Raw genomic sequence first — 21,436 nt, 5'->3', positions numbered from 1 at the left:
TGATCTAACATAGTTGAATCTTCATTTGAGGTCAGATTTATTTATTCATATATTTATTATTTAATTTATTTTACAAATTCACAATACACACAGACAACAATCTTAAGACAGATCTCCACTTTTTATATTGTGTATATTGTGATTTTGTATTTATTTAATTTTTTGCAAATAGTTTTATATATACACTTTTTAATTCTGTTTGCAAAATTTGTTCATTGTTGGTTTGCATTCACTTGACAAACTAAATTTTGATATTACTCATTCTAATTTGAGATTATTCATTTATTTAGTAATTAGAGATGGCTTTAAGTTCAAGCAATGTGGTGCCTACCGCCATTCCCATTGCCTCACATGTGAGCCATGGAGAGAAGCCCGAAAAGTTCAATGGGAACGATTTCAAAAGATGGCAACAAAAAATGTTGTTCTATCTCACAACGTTGAATCTTGTGAAGGTTCTTCGTGAAGAGGCTCCTATTCTTGCCGAGGGTGAAGAGAGTGCTCAAACTATGGCCGCTGTAGAAGCATGGAAGCATTCTGACTTTCTATGCAAAAACTACATTCTTAATGGATTGGACAACACATTATATAATGTGTATAGTCCTCTCAAGTCGGCAAAGGAACTATGGGAATCCTTGGACAAGAAGTACAAAACGGAAGATGCTGGAACAAAGAAGTTCGTTGTGGGCAAATTCTTAGACTACAAAATGGTCGACTCCAAGGATGTCATAAGTCAAGTTCAAGATCTCCAAGTGATCATCCATGACATTCATGCTGAAGGGATGATACTAAGTGAGTCTTTTCAAGTGGCTGCAATTATTGAAAAATTACCACCACTTTGGAAGGATTTCAAAAATTATCTCAAGCATAAGCGCAAGGAGATGAAACTTGAAGACTTGATTGTTAGATTGAGAATTGAAGAAGACAATCGAAATTCTGAGAAAAAGGTTGGAAACCATTTCATGGAGTCCAAGGCTCATGTGGTGGAAGAGGGACAAAAGACCAACAAAAGAAAAAGAAAGAATAATGATCAACAAGATACCAAGAGTGGCAACGGAAAGAGATTCAAGGGAAATTGCTATGTGTGCAACAAACCCGGCCATCGTGCTAAGGATTGTCGCTACCGAAAGGCACACGAGAATTTCAAGAAAAAGTCTCCACAAGCTAATATAACCGAGGTGGATAAGCTAGCTTCGAATGTTGCAGAATTAAATTTTTCTGCTGTCATATCTGAAGCAAATTTGGTTTCCAATACCAAGACATGGTGGGTAGACACTGGGGCTACTCGACACATATGTTCTGATAAGAACATGTTCACCTCCTATGAAACAGTTAGTGGTGAAAAACTATTCATGGGTAATTCTGCCACTTCAAAAGTTGAAGGCAAGGGCAAGGTTATATTGAAGATGACTTCGGAAAAAGAACTTACTCTAAACGAAGTGCTGCACGTGCCTGATATTAGAAAGAACCTCGTGTCTGGGTCATTGTTGAGCAAAAATGGCTTTAAGTTGGTTTTTGAGTCTGACAAATTTGTACTCACTAAAAGTGGAATTTATTTAGGCAAAGGGTACATGAGCGAAGGGCTCTTTAAGATGAATGTAATGACTATTGTACCATCTATTAATAATAAGAATTTATCTTCTGCTTATATTATTGAGTCCTCAAATGTGTGGCATGGTAGATTAGGACATGTTAACTTTGATACTATGCGTAGATTGGTAAGTTTAGATTTATTGCCTAAATTTGATATTAATACTAGTAATAAATGTGAGACTTGTATAGAATCAAAACTAACAAGATCCTCTTTTCATTCAATTGAAAGAAGTACTGAACCTTTAGAATTGATACATACTGACATATGTGATTTGAAAAATGTTCAAACTAGAGGAGGAAAAAAGTATTTTATTACTTTTATTGATGATTGCACAAGGTACTGCTATGTGTATTTACTTAGAAGCAAAGATGAGGCATTAGATATGTTTGTCCAATATAAGGATGAAGTTGAAAATCAACTTAGCAAAAGAATTAAGGCAATTAGAAGTGATAGAGGTGGTGAATATGATGCACCGCTTAATAAGTTCTGTCAAGAACATGGCATTATTCACCAAACTACTGCGCCTTATTCACCTCAGCAAAACGACGTTGTTGAAAGAAAGAATAGAACTCTAAAAGAGATGATGAATGCTATGTTGATAAGTTCAGGATTACCTCAGAATTTGTGGGGGGAAGCTTTGCTTTCTGCAAATTACATACTCAATAAGTTACCCCATAAGAAAACAAACAAAATCCCTTATGAAGCATGGAAAGGTAGAAGACCTTCCTACAAATATTTAAAAGTGTGGGGGTGTTTGGCTAAGGTATTAGTTCCTACTCCCAAAAAGAGCAAAATAGGACCTAAAACCATTGATTGCATATTTATTGGATATGCAAATAATAGTAGTGCTTATAGATTTCTTGTGCATAAATCTAATATTTCTGAAATACATGTCAATACAATTATTGAATCTAGAAATGCATCATTTTTTGAGAATATTTTTCCATGCAAAAATATAAGTGATACAAGTTCTCATAAAAGAACTTATGATGTTGCAACTAGTGATATGGATCATGAGTCCATTGAAAAAGAAAGAGGCAATGAAATTAGACGCAGTAAGAGGGCAAAGACTGCAAAGTCATTTGGTCCCGATTTTCTAACATATTTATTAGAAAATGAGCCTCAAAGCTTCAAAGAAGCAATGTCCACTCCTGAAGCACCTTTTTGGAAAGAAGCTGTTAATAGTGAAATTGAATCCATTATGCAAAATCACATCTGGGAATTGGTAGATCTTCCACCTGAAAGTAAACCTTTGGGTAGTAAATGGATTTTCAAGAGAAAAATGAAAGCTGATGGATCAATTGATAAATACAAGGCTAGACTTGTGGCAAAGGGTTACAAGCAAAAGGAAGGTATTGATTATTTCGATACCTACTCGCCTGTTACGAGAATAACATCCATTCGTATGCTAATTGCTATTGCAGCATTGTATAACCTTGAAATACATCAAATGGATGTTAAAACAGCTTTTCTAAATGGTGATTTAAATGAGGAGATTTATATGGAACAACCTGAAGGTACCATTGTTCCAGGACAAGAAAAGAAAGTGTGCAAACTTGTTAAATCCCTGTATGGATTAAAACAAGCACCTAAGCAATGGCATGAGAAATTTGACAAACACATGATCACAAATGGATTTAAAATCAATGAATGTGATAAATGTGTTTATGTCAAAAATGATAGCCAAGCCTATGTCATTGTTTGCCTCTATGTGGATGATATGATCATTCTGGGTAGTAATAATGAAATCATTAAAACTACCAAGAGAATGCTATCCAGTAAGTTTGACATGAAGGATTTAGGTGTTGTAGATGTTATATTAGGAATTAAGATTTCTAAAACATCTGATGGACTTATATTATCTCAATCTCACTACATTGAGAAAATACTTGAAAAGTTCAACAAAGAAGATAACAATGTAGCTAGAACACCTGTTGACATAAATCTTCATTTAGCCAAAAATACTGGAGAGTGCATTTCTCAAGTGGAATACTCTCGTATAATTGGTAGTCTAATGTATGTCATGAATTGCACTAGACCCGATATAGCATACTCAGTTAGCAAATTGAGTAGATATACGAGTAATCCTGGAGTTGATCATTGGAAGGCAATTATTAGAGTGCTTAGATATTTGAGATACACTCTAAACTTTGGTTTGCACTATACAAGATATCCAGCTGTACTTGAGGGATACAGTGATGCAAACTGGATATCTGATACCAAAGATACAAAATCCACAAGTGGTTATGTATTTACACTTGGTGGTGATGCCGTGTCTTGGAAATCTTCTAAGCAAACATGTATTGCAAGATCCACAATGGAATCTGAATTCATTGCTTTAGATAAAGCAGGAGAAGAAGCAGAGTGGCTTCGATATTTTCTAGAGGATATTCCAATATGGCCAAAACCTGTGCCAGCAATATGTATACATTGTGATAGCCAATCAGCAATAGGAAGGGCACAGAGTAATATGTATAATGGTAAATCTCGACATATCCGTCGAAGACATAATACCATAAGACAATTGCTCTCAAATGGAATTATATCGATAGACTATATAAAGTCTAAAGAGAATCTTGCGGATCCGCTTACTAAAGGTTTAACTAGAGAGCAAGTAAATTGCACATCGAGGGGAATGGGATTAAAGCCTAAAATTAAAGAGTCATCATAATGGCAACCCAACCTAGTTGACTGGGATCCCAAGATCTAGGTTCAAAGGGACAACCAAATTATGTGTGGCTTAACATAAGCACTAGGGAGACAAAATCTCCAACCTATTCCTAAGATTAACTAGTGCTGCCTGCAGCGTTTATAATTAAGGGTAAGCTTCGCTTTTAATGAACTCTTATATTTTGAAAATCTAAGTGGGATATAGCAGGATATTCCTAATAAGAGTCACCTATATGAGTGTGAAGGGGCCGCTTCTATGAGAATTTTTATAAGGCTGAATTCTCTAGAGCACTCATGAATACCAGGAGTTGTTCAGGGCCAAAATGAACACAATCATGAGAACTAACTGTGTTAGAAAAGAAACTTTGTGAAGTCTATTTGATTCGATTTACTTAATCAGCTGAATAGTTCAAGACATCTTGTTCACTATTTAGCCAGTAAATCCGATAGCCTTTCACTAGAGAAGGTTCAAGGCCAAAAGCTACCTATCTCGATGCAGAATCTTTTCGCAATGTACTCTCTTAAGTGTCTGCATTAACATTTACATGCATTCAGCCAATTTTCTATTCATGTGGGGGATTGTTAGACTATAATAGGTGAATGAAAAAATAGGCTGCAAAATGACCCACTTGAAAAGGGTGCTTTTTAGAAGAGGTATGTCTCTTCAAAAGAGTTGCATCTTTCCATTGCATCTTTATATGGATGCATCTTTTCATTGCATCTTTGTGTGGATGCATCTTTTCATTTAAAAGACATGACTATTAGCATGAAAGATATAACTATTCATAGGGATGTGTCTATTCATTTGAATAGAAAAGACATGTCTCTTCACTTGGTGTCTATTCTGCAAAGTCACCATGAACTCTATAAATAGAGCCTTCCTCCAACCATTCTAAAAATGGAATTTTTCCAATTCATCTAGTTCTCTCATTCTAGAGTTCTTAGAGAGCATAAGTGAGTTCATTCAAAGAGAGTACAAAAACTCAGTTTTTGGTTCGCCGTACAAACAAATTGGTGTGCTCCTTTTGTTTGTGAAGATCATTGTATCCTGGGAGGCAGACGCTCACGAGATCCAAAGCACCTGTGTGGAGGGCGAAATCTGTCTTAAGGACATAGTGTCAAACACTAGCATTGATCTAACATAGTTGAATCTTCATTTGAGGTCAGATTTATTTATTCATATATTTATTATTTAATTTATTTTACAAATTCACAATACACACAGACAACAATGGGAACAAGGATGAGTGCAGAGACAAGGTCACCAAAGATGGCAAGAAGAAGCCAAAGCGTCCTTGAGTATTTCTTAGCTTAAATGTTACTTATACACTGGTGGTCCGAGTCCTGTAATATTATTGGTAATAAAGTATGGAAGTAGTATGCATAATATTGCTTGTAGGAGAGAATATGTGGGGTTTCATTAGTGAAATAAATAATGGAAAGTAAAGAGTGAGCCAGGCTGATTGCGGTGGAGGGCAGCGCATCTTTGAGTCATCTATTTTAGGGGCAGAACTCAGGGCTGTATGGAGAGGTATCTCCTATGCGAGGCGAGTTCTAGAGGCCCGTTACATCATCCTGGAGAGGGACTCAGTGCAGGTGGCAGAGTGGATTCTATAGGAGGAGTCGGAGGCTCTTTTAGAGGACGTCCGGCGGTTACTGCGGGAGTGCGATGTCTTCAGTGTTGTGCATGTGTTTTGGGAGGCGAACAGAGCTGCTGACTGGATCGCCTCCTTTGCTGCTCATCATTCTGGGAAGATTTTTTAAACCCGGTGCATTTTTGTCCCTCCACCACTGTGGAATATTCAGTTGGCCATACTCACGCGAGACTAGTGTGTGCTGTCGGTGTATCAAAAAAAAAAAAAAAAAGAGTGAGCCGACATTAATTACCAAAAAAAAGAGAGAGCCAACATTATTGTAGAAGGGCACGCTATAGATCAAATGCACCGGCCTGAAATCAAGCATCCTGGAAGAAAAATTTTGGAGAGAAGATTTTTTTTATTAAAAAATTGTAAGGCAAGAACCAAATTCAGCTCTCTCTCACACAAGGAAGCCATCCACACCCCAAAGACTCAAATCTACCTTTTTGTCTCTCCTTAAAACTGCTACTAAAAGACAAAAGAAAATCTTGTTCTATTTTCAAAGTGGCCCATCTAGGCTGGATTATCGCCATAGCTTCTACAAAAGTTTCAAACTTACAAAAAATCCAAATAAACTGTGTTACGTATAGTTGTAAAGAACGTCGCTTTGCAGATTGGTGTTTAGCTATAAGTGATTAATCTAGAAATCACTCTTTGATAATGATTGAAGAATCACTTCAAGAGATAAGAAGAGAAATCAGTGATTTAAGTGTGGAGTCAAAAAAGCTATATTATAAGATTAAAGAATCATCTGAGAGTAGTGCTATGACAAAGAAACTCTTGGTTAGAATTATAGGGCTATTTCTTGTTGTGATAGTGTTTTAAGTGACTATCATTGTAATGGTGTTTAAGTGGCTACTTCTGGTTACAATAATGTTTAGAAATACGTCTTATTGCAAGTGATGTATTAGTGTTTAGTAATTATAAATAATTATTTTATCTAAGTTAAACAACTATCATCTTGCTACATTTTATTTTTGCTTCCTAATTAGTAGCCTCTCTTGCTAATGTTGATATTAAAATCTTCCATTTAGCATCTCTTCAATGAATGAAGTTCTAAATCTAATAGCACAACCATGTGTCATAGTCCCAAATTGACTAATAAAAGGAGTGCCACATTGGTTTATCCGTCTGGGCTCCTCCTCCTCTTAACAACTTAAATTTTTGGGTTGTGAGTCCATAACAAGGGATACCAGAGTTTGGCCTATATTGCATCACACTATTTATTAGTCATTCTGGCTCCTCATTGAGAGTTACTAGAGTTGAGGAGAATCTGGTAGGGTTGAGTAGGACCTGGGTCATGAGTAAGACTCCTGTGTCGAGTAGGAGCTAATTATGATGAGAGCATCACGAAGTTGGTTGGCAAAGATTGTCATAGTCTCACATTGACTAATAAAAAAAGTGCTTTATGATTTATTAGTTTAGGCCGATCCTCCTCTTACCAGCTTAAGCTTTTAGATTCTAGGAGCACTTGCATTAATCTCCTAACGGGTCACGGGTATCGCTAGTTAGGCGCGAGTTATATACCTCCTACCACACAATATTCATTTCTTTTGTTTCTATTAGCTGAAATAGATGGCGCTGTTGGTCATGATTAAGGCTCTAAGAAAATTTTAGTGTTATAAAGTACAAAGGGCTTCTGGTAAGGAAAAAAAATTATCTCCATTTGCCCCCTTGAGTCTATTTCCCAACTCTAATTCTTGCCCAATTAGATTGAATCTTAAAAAATTGTTAGTTCCTGCTTTTGGCGCTATACTTATTCGATATACTACAACATATTCGTTTCTTTTGTTCCTATTAGCTTAAATATATGCCTCTATTGGTCATGATTAAGGCGAAAGAAAATTTTTAGCATTATGAAGTACAAAGGGCTTAGAAAAACATCTTCATTGGCCCCATTAAGTCTAGATCCCAACTGGAAAAAACTAGTTCTTGCCCACTTGGATTCAGTTTTAAACATTGTTAATTCTTGTTTTTGGTGCTTTCTGGAATCATTTTATTACAATTTCATAAGAACCGGGGAACATCCAATGCACATGACTACATCTGAAGGATGAACATATGATGTACAGTTATGATCTATAATTGAATAATATCTTGTTAGGAAGAAAAGAATAAAAAATCTACTACGATTAGCAGGAATATATGTTGAGCTTTCTCTGATGGGCCTCTCTCCTCCCTAATTCAAAATAATCTTTCCCTACTCGCATCAGACTGGCTTCCTTTACGTTGTCAATCTAACACGAACTTCAGCTTCCAAGTCCGACTCGCCGTCACCGCACCAAGACCCAACTGGAGTTCCATTTCTTAACAAGTGGCCATAATCTGAGAACACTTAGGTTGACTGTTTGACTTCAACCTACGGAGGTCTCACTGCAACATTGTCTCGTGATGCAAGTTAACAAGAGACAGCTTGGATGGTATAATATCTCACCACTTAAACAAGAGATAATGGTTCAATTTCACGACTCGGTTCCAAGATATACTAATTCTAGGGGTGGCAATTTATTATGTCTCATTCGATGCCTGACTTGACCAAATTCCCACGGAATGGGTTTTATCCGACTCGCACTAGATCCGGAATGGCTATTGACAATGATAAAGTATCCTGAACTCGATCCGAATATATATAATACTTCAGAAATCCCCTCATTGAGATTTTAAAAAAAATTGTATGTAAAAAATAAGATGATTTTGTAACTTAAACCGATCCGATTCTCAAACCTATCCCATCTAATTGTACTTGCTCCGCCTCTCTCCCGGGCGTATATATGTAATAGCCTACCGTAATTAATCCTCGTTTTGGCTTATTCGAAGCTTTAATTTCGGAAACACTAGCTCAATCTACCTAGGGTTTGTCCATATTCCAACCTATATAGGGTGGATGAGTATGGGTTTAAATCCCCTTGCTAGGGCAAGTTGGACTTAAAATCCCTCCCGGTCTCATTGTATCACCAGTCACGTTGGGTAGTCCACAGTTCCGGCGAACATGGTAGTTTGTAGATATCTTAGAACATTACGAGGGGATTGAAGCAAAAGAAGAATAGTACTTACTTTGGTTGAAGTACCTGGAAATTTTGGATGCTGTTCTTTTTGAAACAGAGACAGACAGACTCCAGAGTGTGGATGATTTTGACAACCAACCAGATCAAAAGACACTTCTTTGGTTGCATCATACCTGGCACAAGCTTATCACGGAGGAGACCAGAGCCACCCAACGCATTAAACAGGGGCCAAAGACACCACTCGAAATGAAATAACACCATCCAAGCTAACACTGGGTGGTGACATAAACTCATCATAGCACCTGAAAAAATTGGTCTCACTTCAAGCCCTAAACATCTTACCATCAATGTTGCACTTTTGCGTCTGCACTTGAAAATGACATTTGACAAAGGCACGCTATATGAATTGTCACAAACTAGCATTATGAGCTCTTCAAAAATGCCAGTTCTGTTTCCTCTTAATTTGAACAAAAATTCAAGACTAAAATATATCTTGATCTATATTACTGCATGGTTTTCCCTCACACATGCACCCCTTTACAACGAGGCACTCTCTTCATATTCGTGCTGCATGTGAGCTTGCATTACAAATTAGGCTGAACCAGACTTGGGCCAGCAACATGCTTCAGCATAATAATGTGAGCTATTCTAATGGCAATATTGATGGTAAAGAATCAACATAATATTTGCTTCAATCATAGCTACAATTTACAATGGTTGGAGCTCTTGTTCCGGAACAGCAGAGTCCACCGGTCTGTATGTTCTCAGACCTTCAAATTTATATCTCAAGAAGTACCATATCAAGAGGACCGAGAAACTCAACAACACAGCCACAGAGATCCCCACAACTATGGCCAGTAAATGTTGTTGCCACCATGTTCTGCACATAGTATTGTAGCTAGAGTTAGTACTAGGAACCACAATTGTTCCCTTTATTTCTTATGATAAATAACATGAGACTCTTAGTGATCCACATAACATAAATTTCGTTACTATCTCCACTTCAGCAATTTGCATATTAAGAACTATACATGGATGGATGAAATCTCAAATGAATCAAAAAAGGAGGCAAGAACTATAAAGTAAGTGATGTTGGCTTCCAGAAAAGGGTCAGCAAGACAAATGAATGCCAATCCCATTCTGTATTTTCTAGATCTTTCATGATAAAGTGCATTTCTACAAGGAACATAGCTAATACTTTCATCACTCTTGTTCCTATAAGGGTACTGTGGATTTAAAGGATTTCACACATTAATTTTCTAATATTAAATTTACTAGTAGGCTATTGCATGGTTAGGAAATTTAGCAAAACTTTGATCTTTGCTTTTAAGTAGTAGTCTATCTACGATGGTTATGTCTCATGCAACATGATTTTCAATTGCAATATAATAGACAAAAACATGCAAAACTTAGATATTGAGAAGGCTTGAAACAACATGAGTTAGAGAAGCATAATACTTGTTCTAATGTCAAATATTCACAAAAGCAAACCCAACTATGGTAACATAAACTATTTAAACAAAGTCACTAAGTTCACCTACAATTTAAACAAAAAAAGGCATGAACTGAATATATTAACTATTAATCTGGGATTTAGTTACCTTCTTGATGGAGGTTCAACATTCCACTCAACCAATTGATAACTTCCAAAATTTTCAGGAAGACGAAGACGGTGCTCAGTTAAACGAGAAATGATGCCCTGCATATAATTGTAGTGTTGTTAAATCTTATGTTTGTAAACCTGAAAGGCCAAAATTTTATTCACCAAAAGATGCCAGATGATAACATTACCCTTGCTGTTGTGTTGGAAAAAAAATCAGCAGATCCTTCCGGAAAGATCGCCCATCTTATTAGGGTATCATTTCCTTTACTTGTAATATCCATCAAATGTATCTGCAACCATTTAAATTTGGAGTTTTGATATCAAAAGAGAGAAGAATCTCAAATAAACTAGATCATGTCTAACAACAATGCCTGGACATCAGAAGGATAAATGGTCCTGCCCTCCTAATCAAGATTAGAAAGGTGCTTTTTTATGAATCAATGTTGTTTCCATGGCCAAGACTCGATGTGAGCACACATGCATATTGAACCTAGGTTGAAGCTTTTCTCATCATATCCGAAACTAGAACATGTTTTATCTCACCTGATGTGAGTCGAGTTCTAACTCATGTGCAATGAGCTCTGCAAGTTCAGAAACATGGGACTTGAGGTCTTCATATGTTATGTTCAAAGACATATCAAAGGTTATGAGTCCAATTTGGAATTGACCTGAAAAGAGATAAAAGAAACAAAATTTATCTGATGGTAAAATCCTAAGCATATTCTTCAACAAATAGTAATTACATGACATTGAATTGTAAAAGCAATATATACATATGTGTCCATGTACATGTATATGTATATATGTATATGTGTGTAGGTATGCATGTATGAACGTATATATTATGTCATATAGGAACTTTTTTCAGTCAAACTTCAACAATTTCGTAACATAATAGAAATATAATTACTCAATGCATAATAGAATCATATGTGGTTTCCCATCAACTTGTCATCAGTTGTAAAACTCGACCTTAGCAAATTTTTTATATCAATTATTATATTCTCTGTTAAGAAAATTCTTAATAACTTTCTCACAATTTCTTCCCAGGCTTTCTACAAATTCATGCCCTTCTCCAGAGTAGGGGCCTCATCTGGTCTGTGTTACATGTGCTATACCTTCTTCATGAGTTCAGCATCATTTTTTCCTCCATTGACCATTAAAAGTACTCAAGAACTTCAAATAATGTCTCATTATGTGGTCTTGGGCATCATGCTAAGTAAAATCATTACTCACCTAATTTACTTCAAATGAAAAACCAAAGAGTTGGCCCAAGACATCTTGATCAAATTAATCATACCACCAAAAATAACCTCCCTGTAGAAGATGAGGTTCTTGTCAGGCAGCCAAAGATACAAGTGGTCAAGATGAGAAAATCCTAACCTGTAATTAACACACATAGAGTTGATGTTCTCAATGTGCCATGTGTGTCATTTGCATATTTTGTAGTATTATATGATAAGACAATAACTGGGTTGAACTTGAATTGGAATCATCAGCTTTAGAGAAAAAAGTACAAAAATCAGAACTCGGATAAAATATATGGCACGCTGTTGTAGGTGAGGATTCGAGATATATTTAGCAAAAAAAGGATTCGAGATATATGAAATGAATGACTAGTCAATACTGTTGGCCAGGAGTAACTGAGGTCAGATATTGGATATGTACAGACAAATGGAGATAGAAAAAAACATATTTAATCAAGTATGGAGCACACAGATTAAGATGCTCCTACAGTGCAGTGTCATTATAACCTGCTTTTGGTAGTTGAAGGAAATACTTATCTAAGCTCATGAGATGACTGTGGCAAAAAATACATGTTAGAAGCAAGATAAGGCTATAAACAAATGCACTAGAGAATGTGTAGTAATCACACAAACTAAGAAAAAGTACTTGTAATCATACAATGTTACAGAGAGCAATCAGGACATGTACCAAAGGTTCAAGTGAAGGGGGTGGGTTTGGAAGATCTGGGAAAAAACATGCGCGATTTTTGGGGGTATACACAAAAACCAGAAGCAGTAGAGGACACAACTCTTAACAAGATTGGATGGTGAAGGACGAATGAAGTTATTATGGCGACAGGTGGAAGCAAGAGCAACTGTTTGTCAGTTGCATGGAACTTATTGAGACAAATAGAAAGAATCTCTTGCATCATGTTCCCAAATCCTGATTACCCTAAATGTATAGTTGAATGTTCTCAGTTATGGCAAATTCCTAGATCTTAACTCAGCCCGTACAGTTACCAACGTATCTTAAAAACTTCAAAGAGGCATAATGTGGATGAATATATTTGTAGGTGGGCAGATTATGAACGTGATATAACATCACCTTGCAGTCCACTAGGAGCCATTGCCGGTGATATTTCTGCAGTTGAATTTGAGTTAGAGGAAGATGAAGGTGCTGGCGAAGGGGCTCCACTGATATGCAGTCTCTCCCATAGTTCAGAACAGTTAGTCTTCCAAAACCCAATTTTTTTATTCTGACGATCGTAAGTTACCAGAGTATTGCGAACAACAATTCCTGTCAGTGAGAATACAAATATGATAAGTTGCAGACTGACTTTTAAGCATTTAAAAAAAAAAGTCAATTAGCATGGATTTATTAAGAAAAAAAGAGGGACAACTGCATTGACATGGACAAGATATAACAGTGCCAGCACTCCAACCATATAAAACTACAAATGAAGCTGTCATAAGCAAGCAGCACAAAGGAAAAATTATACTAAAAGGTAAGATCTAAGCCATCATACCTCCTAAAAGTGTTGTTGGATCCTTTCCATTCTGAAAGATTCCCAGGCAATAAGCACCTTGAACCTTTGAATGCTTTATTTCGAATAACATAAGAGGAGAAAAGAGAAGGAATGAGCTATTGCATCAAAACCATTCAGAAAAGAAGCACCAGCAAGTAACAAGATAGCAGTGAGTTAAATTTGCCATCAACTAGAAAGTAAAATTGATAATAGCTTGCAAAATTACCCGGAACAGGTAGTTTTCAGGAGAAAGTGACAGCTTTTGTCCATTGCCAAATACCACATCAACCTCTGGAAAGGTTTTCGAGAGTTGGGAGACATCACTGCGCACATGCATGTAAGATTATAGACTTAAGATATGAAAAAGTGGAATACATCTCTACAAACATTTCAGAGTAATATAGTCATATTACTGGCATTACTTTCCAGCACCAGCAAAGCAAATGTCTTTGTAATTGGGATCTGGGCCACGAATTTGCTTAAGGGAATGTAGATTGCTCAGGATCTGTGAAACATGAAAAATAAAAAACATGAAAATCAACTGGCTCAGCAGCCGATTTGCCAACTCAACAAATGTTTTTAAAAAATTATCAAATTCATAAAGATTGCATCTGCAGAATTTGTGTTTAAAACATCACAGTTTGCGTCAAGTGCTTATACTTATTAATGAGTAATGATTGAAGGGCAATCTTAAGTATTTACTTGAATCTAATTACAGGAACATACACATTTAGAAAGGAATTGAAATCATTAAATGTATCAATAATTATCTTCTCAACCTAAACATGGAAAAGATGAAATAAGAAAAAAAGGAACCTCTGGAGAGACAGCACTCAATAGCCATCTACATCCATAGTATAAGGGCAATCAATCTGGACAAATTTATTATTGTCAAGATTATAACACTAAAAAGGTAGTATAAACAAAAATGACAGCAAAGAAAACAAGACTCTTAGCATTTCCCAATTTTTTTTCTGAAAGCATGTATAAAAGTAATATAGCATACATGAATATCAAGTTTTTATCAAGAGAATCCTTAAAACTTATGGGAATGCCAATCAGAACCAGAATCACTACAGTACTCAACAACATGAAGTCTATGATATGGTGTTTTTGGTGCATGTCGTCCAAGGAGGGAAAATATTACATACAACAAAGTGTAATATAGCATCTAGAGTATAAAATCATGCTACAATAAGCAGATTAAGTCAAAATTTCACAGCAATGACTCATGACAGAGAATGACAGAGAATACAATAAGAATGATGATTTAAGAAGATGACAAAATGCAATTTCTAAACAACAGGAGAGGGAAATAGATAACTACAAAAGGTGAGGAGACTGCATAAAAAATCATTGGCAGCCATGGTTTTAGAAAAAGGCAGCCACATCTACCATGGAAGATTGGGCCCAAAACCTATACACCTAGGCCCTTGGCAGCCTCATATGGCATTTTAATACAAGGCACCCACTACAAGGGGCCAAAAGCTGACATGGCAGCCACTACGACATTGTAGCATTGTGAGCACGTTAGATCATCAAGGACTGGACCAGTCCAGCAATTAGCTCTAATTTAGCCAGTCCAGCAGCCAATCATAAAAGGGAGATCAGTCTGATTCCCTACCTTAACAGAAAGAAGAGAGAGAGAGTGGGAAAGAAGAGGAGAAAAAGAAGTGGCAAAAGTTGATGTTATGTGATTGTGGACATCTTTATTTTATGAATGATGTTATGATGCTTGCTAGATGATGATATATTAGATAGGACACTTTTATACAAATGTTGACATGATGCTAAGGTGTAAGGTGGATGATGTTATTATTAAATTATACCCCTCTATTTTTGCATTACATACTTATGATGTTTTATAACTTTGCCATTGATGTTTTAGTTTTAGCATAAATATGATGTGTAATAGTGATCTTTGATACTTAGTGAGGAAGATAAGTTGTTGGGTACATGGTGCTTGTCATGGCGCCCGCTACCCCCTACATGCCACGAACCCCCCTGCCGCTATGTGCCCACCATCCACTTTTTAATACATTGTTAGAAGCTAGTTTCTTTCTTGACCTGATACATTTGCTCAAATTGCCTTGCATGCCATTAAAAGAAGAGGGGAAAAACCTTAACAAGAGAGGAAAGGAAGGAAAAGAGAGAAGTTAACAGAAAAATAATGAAGTAAACAAAAAAGAAGCGAAGCAAGTTACAAATAAAAGGTAAAGCAGAAGGAATGAGAAAGGGAGGGCAAGGAAGAGGATGAATGTGGCAGGTCACGGTGGGGACAGGGGAAATAAATGAGAGTGAAAGGAAAAGATGTGCATAACCAACATAGTTCTCCATTCTTTAGGACGACATTGGTTTAAAACTATCGTTAGAATTTGTATTGCAATCTGTCAATCATGCCAAGACCATATCTATTGATGATGCCCTTCAGTACTTCCTTTTGTTTGATCTTTGATTCTATTGGCATTAAGGCCATATCTAATTCTTGTTAGAATGAACCCACCTACTTTCATCACACAAAGATTAAAATATAATGTTGTTTGCATCTTGTTGAAATCATAAATTACTTAGTGTGAATTGATTTCAACTGATGTTAGCTAGACACTTGGCACGAGTCCAAGTGTCAAGGTACCCAAAAGCATCCAACAGTTTAACCTTATAAAACCCCAATAATTTATAAACGCAATGAACTTTGTACCTGTATCTATATATAACTGTTTATATATGTGCTGGATTCAGTACTTAATTGACTTGTGAATGTTACTTCAGATTGAAAACACTTGTTTTTTGTCCCAATTTTATGTTATAGACAAAGAAGAAAAAATTGTTACACTTCACTAGAAGTATGTGGGCAGACCTAAGCTAAATTTCCTTTGGAGCTTGATGTACTTTACAAAAGTTGTATTCTCAACATTTTATAAAACAACACAAAATATCTGTATTAAAGTGTCAACGCTTTATGTATGTCTTCAAGACATTTTAAAAGTCAATAACATTAAGGAACCAAAAATTAAAGGAAAGGAATCTTACAGCATCTCTAAATGCTACAAAAGCTTCTTCTGGTAGATATGCGTATGTGGTTCCACTATCCAAGATAGTTCCATGCTTTCTATCAAAAATCCTTGGGTCCAATTGCAATCGCTTCCCAGCCACATGTATTTCCCTCAGCACAATGTTGTAATATGGGCTGTTGCCATCCCGAGACTAGAGTAAATGTGGGAGATGTATCAAATGTAATTGAAAAGAGAATCCATACATCTGATTGCTCCTAAAAAGTTGCAATATAAAATACCTGCGGACAGGATCTGAACGTGAAAAGACCATGTCAGGAGGATCAGAGGTACCACCAAGAACCATTGCACCCCCACCAATATCCATCCCACCATAACATAAAGAGAATGAATCATGTATTACACCCTTTTCAACGAGCTGATCCATTATACTGAGCTGACCACGGCCCAGTCCCATTATGCCATCAGCATGTTGACTAAACAAATCACCTGTTTCAGAATTTTCACAGCCAAAAACAGCACGCTGTGGCTTAAGTGCACTTTCTTTGCCAAATGATATAATGTCCTCTCCAAGCACCCCGCTGCTAGAGCTCATTTCAGCATATTGCCTCTCATAAACACATTGTGTTTTGGTTTTATCACAGGTACAAGCAGTATTGCATTTTACTGGTTTGTATGTGCTTGACAACTCAGGTTGAAACCTCGGGTCCTAGACATCAACCAAAGTATGAGTCAAGGTGAGAAAGCAAGGTCACATGGGGCTTCACAAACCTGAAGCCTGACACATGATATTATTTCAAAACAAACAACTCAAATGCAAAGAAAACTTGAAGCAGAACATTCACGATTCGTAGTCAATATGTCATAGAACAAAAGTAACTCCACCTGAAAGCATATGCACAAAAAGAATATTGCCTCATTCAATTATGTTCTATTTCATCTTAAAAGAAATACTTAAAATAGTAATGCAACATATGTGTATGCCCATTCTCTTGTCAAGGATTAAAGTCACGATACTGGTAATTGTCCTGAGTTGGTATAGTATCGTGACGAGTCAGGACAGACTGGAATGACCATTACCAACAGGAAGAAGAGATAAAATATAAAAAAGTTGGTATCTCAAGACGTCAGGCCATCCCAAAGTATCAGGAGGCCACCATTTCAGCCTGTTTCAGTCGGTACCAACTGCAATGATTAGGACATCTTGATTCATGAGCGAACCAGTGTCTAGGGGCATTCTGTGTATCACTTTCTTATCAGAATGGGATGATACCAGCAGGATGTGCTGGGTGCACCAGGACGAGAATCCTTGCTCTTGTGGAATATTAACACGTATGATAAATGAAGTTTAGCACATAGAAGATCTCTAAACAGTTAAGTAACAATAGTCATTCTGATCTTAAGTCGCATTCAACCAACAAGAAGAGATGCTCAGATCATTTTCTAGAAGGTAAACGCATTTTAGTATGGTCCACCTTTACATAAGCAATAAGTGCATATGTAATTCCAAATATATTATAAATGAAACCTGTTATCCATTTTTTACAAAAATATGTACTCTTTGATAGTTATGACATGTATATTAGGGCATATAATAAATCAGTCATCAAATCATATGTGATAACAGGACACCTTAAAAAGTCAAGAAAATTAAAGCAAACTAGCATACAGATCATACACCAGCATAAGAACTAGGGCCACCAAGATGTGCAAACTGTGACTGTCGATGTTCAGAAAAATGGCAGCAAATTCGTGGAGTTAGAAACAGTTAGCAGTATTACAATATGGAGCACAAAAGCATACTGGGACCAAAAAACTCCTTAATTTCCTAAATGTTACAAATTGTTTTAAGCATGGCTACTTAACCATATATTTTCCTAAGTCTGCATATGACATAAGTTTAATTTCAGAAATAACATATGTTTTAGTGAACATAAAATATAGCATGCTATCTGTTTTATTTAGTCCTACAATTTTTCTTCAAACAGAAGTGCAGGCAGACTATACATAGAAGTCATATATAAATATAATTCTAGACACTGTACAAATTGTTCTCCAAATCTTTCAGGCATTTCCCCATCCAAAAGTTATAAGTAGCATTGTACCCCGTGCTGGCCAGCCAATCTGCAATTCCATTTGTGTACTAATGCAAAAACTCACATCTTACTCGGAAAAAAAGGGAAAACATCTTCTTGCAATTTCAGAAGATGGAAAAGATGCCTAAAAATGAATGGGCCTGCCCGTTGATATATTTAGGTGCCTAATAATCATTTTCTGTAGTTATATCCCTCCATTATTCCTATTAACTTATGAATTTGGTGCTCTTCATTGTAACTCCAGTGCTTTATATGAAATCAATAGATATAAGGAAGATCAAAGAAGTTTCAGTAAGTGAAAGTTTCCTCACAAAAAACTCACCAAATAGTTCTCCCAGAATTTTCATAAAAAAGAAAATAAGGGAAGGGAACAGTGATGCTAAACTCTTTTCATGACCACACATCATTGCACTCACAGGAGAAATGTCTCAATTTAGAGATATATTTAAATTAGGTCAAGACAGCATTCTTTAACCATCAGATAGAACTATTGCAAAGCAAGAATTTAACTATGCACTTGAAAGTAATGCTAGTGACATCTTAGTTCTATCTTCATAAGTAAGATGGGTTTTCAAAGTTTAAACAAAGGGAGTAAACTGCCTACCATGTCAGTACACCCTATTCTACAGCTATAAGGCATTAAACATGGCCAAGAAGGAGAATCTTTACATGCATATATTTCATGAGAATTACAGTATTTTACATGTTAACACTATCCTAAAGCTGAGGAGCTTATTGGACATAACATGGAAACCCCCATTGACTAGCCCACATTTACAATGATATCCATACTAATGGTCAAGAAATTGTGTCCTGTCTCTTCAGGCTTTTCCATTATACATCCTTCAGGGGAAAAAAACTACAACACATCACTATCAAACACAATATTTCACTGTTTTTTTTATCTGCTTTCGTAGTTACCAATTTGGTCATTATAAATCTGCATTTCTTCACTTTAGACTTCTTGAATATGACACAAATCTTTCTCCATTTTTCTCCTTGACTATGGCACAAATCTTTCTCCATTTTTATCATGCCTCTTCTAGCCTTTAGCTGCAATGACCATATCATCTTCGATAATCTCTGCTACCCCTTTTTACCTCAAGCTTTTCCACTGAATAAGGTATGGACAATGAGGCAAGAACTTGGCTGTTATCATTTCTGACAATGAACAGATGGAATAACAATAAACAATAGAATCTAAAGACTCAAGTACACCTTCTATCAAACATCTATATGACAAAACTTCAGAGATGTTAAACTAGTCGTAACCGGCTCTGTAGTAACACATTAGTGAAGATATATATGATTAATAGTTAGAGTACGTCTAAATAAGATTCATGAATTTCACATTTTGAACATACACGATGTATCAATTAAATTTCATGATGAACAAGTAATCAACTAATTAATCAAAAATTGATCCACTTGTTTTAGGTTATTATTTAGATTTAGTGAAATAAGTTGTAACCAAATTACTCCATTTGAAAAGATAAAAATTAAGAAAAGGGAATAAAAACGGCTCCTTGCCTGATGATTGCCACACTGCTCGCAAGAGGAGCAGGGCACGTAGGTGACAGTGCTCCCCGAATCCACAATCAGTGCGAATTCCTGAGGCGGAGTCCCGATAAAAAGCCTGGTGGTGTAGTACCTAAGAAAACAGAAAAGAACCGGGGGACCCAATCATCCGAAAGGCAATCCAGGAATTAAAAGCCACAAAGATACAGAAAACCGGAAAGCGATCCCAGATCCAAAGCGAGGAGTACCCGTTGGTGAGGAGATCATCGTAGAGCCTCATCCGGGCGTTGGCGGTTGAGAGCTGGCGGCGGCGGAAGTAGCCGGCCTCAGCGGCGCGGCGGGTGGAATTGGGCGAAGAGAGGAAGAGCGGCAGCACCATCGCCGGCACGCCTCCTCCAGAGATTTTCGTGGGAAGGGGTTGGAGGGATCCAGTGGTGCCGGCGCCGGCGACGAGGAGGAGGAGGAGGGCCAGGGAGGAGGCGGCCCGATTCCTCTCGAGCGCCATAGAGGACAGCCGGCGACAGCACCACGACGGAGACGCAACGGCGATGGGCGGCGAGCGAGAGAGGGCAAGGGGAGGGGGAGGGGAGGGGAAGAGGTCTCGACTCAGAGTCGTCTCTTTGACGGAGCAATCGGGGTGAATTTATCTTTTAGAGTCCAATGTCAACGATCTCAGGGTGGGGCCAGTGGTACCGGGCGGCCCGGCGGATCCGACTCACATAGTTGGTAGAAGAATGGCCAGCAGACCTACCGGAAATGTCACCCGCCCATCTTCCTCCTCTGACTTATTTAACGGGGCCCACTACATACAGAAGCCACGCGAGTCGAGATAGGCCTTCTGTGTCACTCCTGAGTGAGATTTCTGAGTTCTTTTAACTTTATAATTATAGAGTATGGCCTACGTTTCCGCACAAGGATTGGCCGTAAATGCGGTATAGCTTGTTTGGACGACTGCTGATATTCGGCTAGTGATGCCTCTGCGAGGTGTTAATTTTTTCTTTGTTTTATTTTTTTCTTTTCATGAGATAGATGTATCCTACCAATCTAGTATGGATACATGGAAATCTCGTGTCCACGATGTACCACTAAAGTGATTGGCAGCAAATGAGGTCGTTAGCTCCTAACTAGCCTCCCCATGTCCAAAAGTAACGGATGCTCCTTAGCTGGCTTAGATCGTCTTGATGTCTATCTAACCGTTAAAGAGTCATCTTTAAGAGGGATATGGTTGGCCCTCAAGATAATCATAGCATACCTGGTTTCTTCTACGCCCCCTCAACTCTATCCTTGAGACAGAAATATCAAACGGTTGTCTCCCACTCGCCATAATGAATCCCGAGTCTAACCTCCTAATTATGAATACTGCACCTCTTTGCTGCCTCCATTAGTGTCGCTACCATCGAAGTTAACCCTGAAAAGGCTCGAATGTTTAATGAATACAATCCTAAATATAGTAACCGGTGAGTGAGAGCTCTAAATGTCCTACGAGCTCTCCAATGGTGGCTTAATGGATAATCTCTATGGCGTGCATGGTCGCACTCTAAACCTTGGGGATG

The 21,436-nt window shown here is 37.2% G+C and overlaps 1 protein-coding gene across 2 annotated transcripts; it reads right to left on the bottom strand.

Annotated features, from left to right (window-relative positions):
- Positions 1-9,285: 9,285 nt before the first annotated feature.
- LOC103707773 (aspartic proteinase 39-like) lies at positions 9,286-20,469 on the bottom strand. 2 transcript variants are annotated; one of them, XM_008792409.4, is made up of 12 exons: positions 20,132-20,469; positions 19,896-20,016; positions 16,551-16,978; positions 16,289-16,445; positions 13,681-13,763; positions 13,485-13,581; positions 13,259-13,331; positions 12,838-13,029; positions 11,050-11,174; positions 10,695-10,796; positions 10,505-10,602; positions 9,286-9,783 (listed from the first exon to the last, which is right to left on the bottom strand). In XM_008792409.4, the coding sequence occupies exons 1-12, from the start codon at positions 20,386-20,388 to the stop codon at positions 9,612-9,614; spliced, it is 1,905 nt and encodes a 634-aa protein (XP_008790631.1). In that variant the 5' UTR covers positions 20,389-20,469; the 3' UTR covers positions 9,286-9,611. The 2 variants fall into 2 exon arrangements, 1 of the variants encoding a protein (XP_008790631.1); XR_003385852.2 differs by lacking the exons at positions 9,286-9,783; positions 10,505-10,602 and adding an exon at positions 11,743-11,823 and having other exon boundaries at positions 10,694-10,796.
- Between the last annotated feature and the right edge of the window lie 967 nt (positions 20,470-21,436).

The sequence above is a fragment of the Phoenix dactylifera genome, chromosome 15 (genome assembly GCF_009389715.1).
Source record: "Phoenix dactylifera cultivar Barhee BC4 chromosome 15, palm_55x_up_171113_PBpolish2nd_filt_p, whole genome shotgun sequence".
Lineage (NCBI taxonomy): Eukaryota > Viridiplantae > Streptophyta > Magnoliopsida > Arecales > Arecaceae > Phoenix > Phoenix dactylifera.
Note: the sequence above shows the minus strand (reverse complement) of the source record. Positions and strands in the feature narration are given on the sequence as shown.

Bases quoted from the DNA above. Each gene is read 5' to 3' on its own strand.
- LOC103707773 (XM_008792409.4), bottom strand. From the start codon at position 20,388: ATGGCGCTCGAGAGGAATCGGGCCGCCTCCTCCCTGGCCCTCCTCCTC. The intron at 13,332-13,484 runs GTAATTTTGCAA...TTCGAAATAAAG, and splicing joins CTGAAAACTACCTGTTCCGG to CATTCAAAGGTTCAAGGTGC. The intron at 9,784-10,504 runs GTAACTAAATCC...TACTATGTGCAG, and splicing joins GTTGAACCTCCATCAAGAAG to AACATGGTGGCAACAACATT.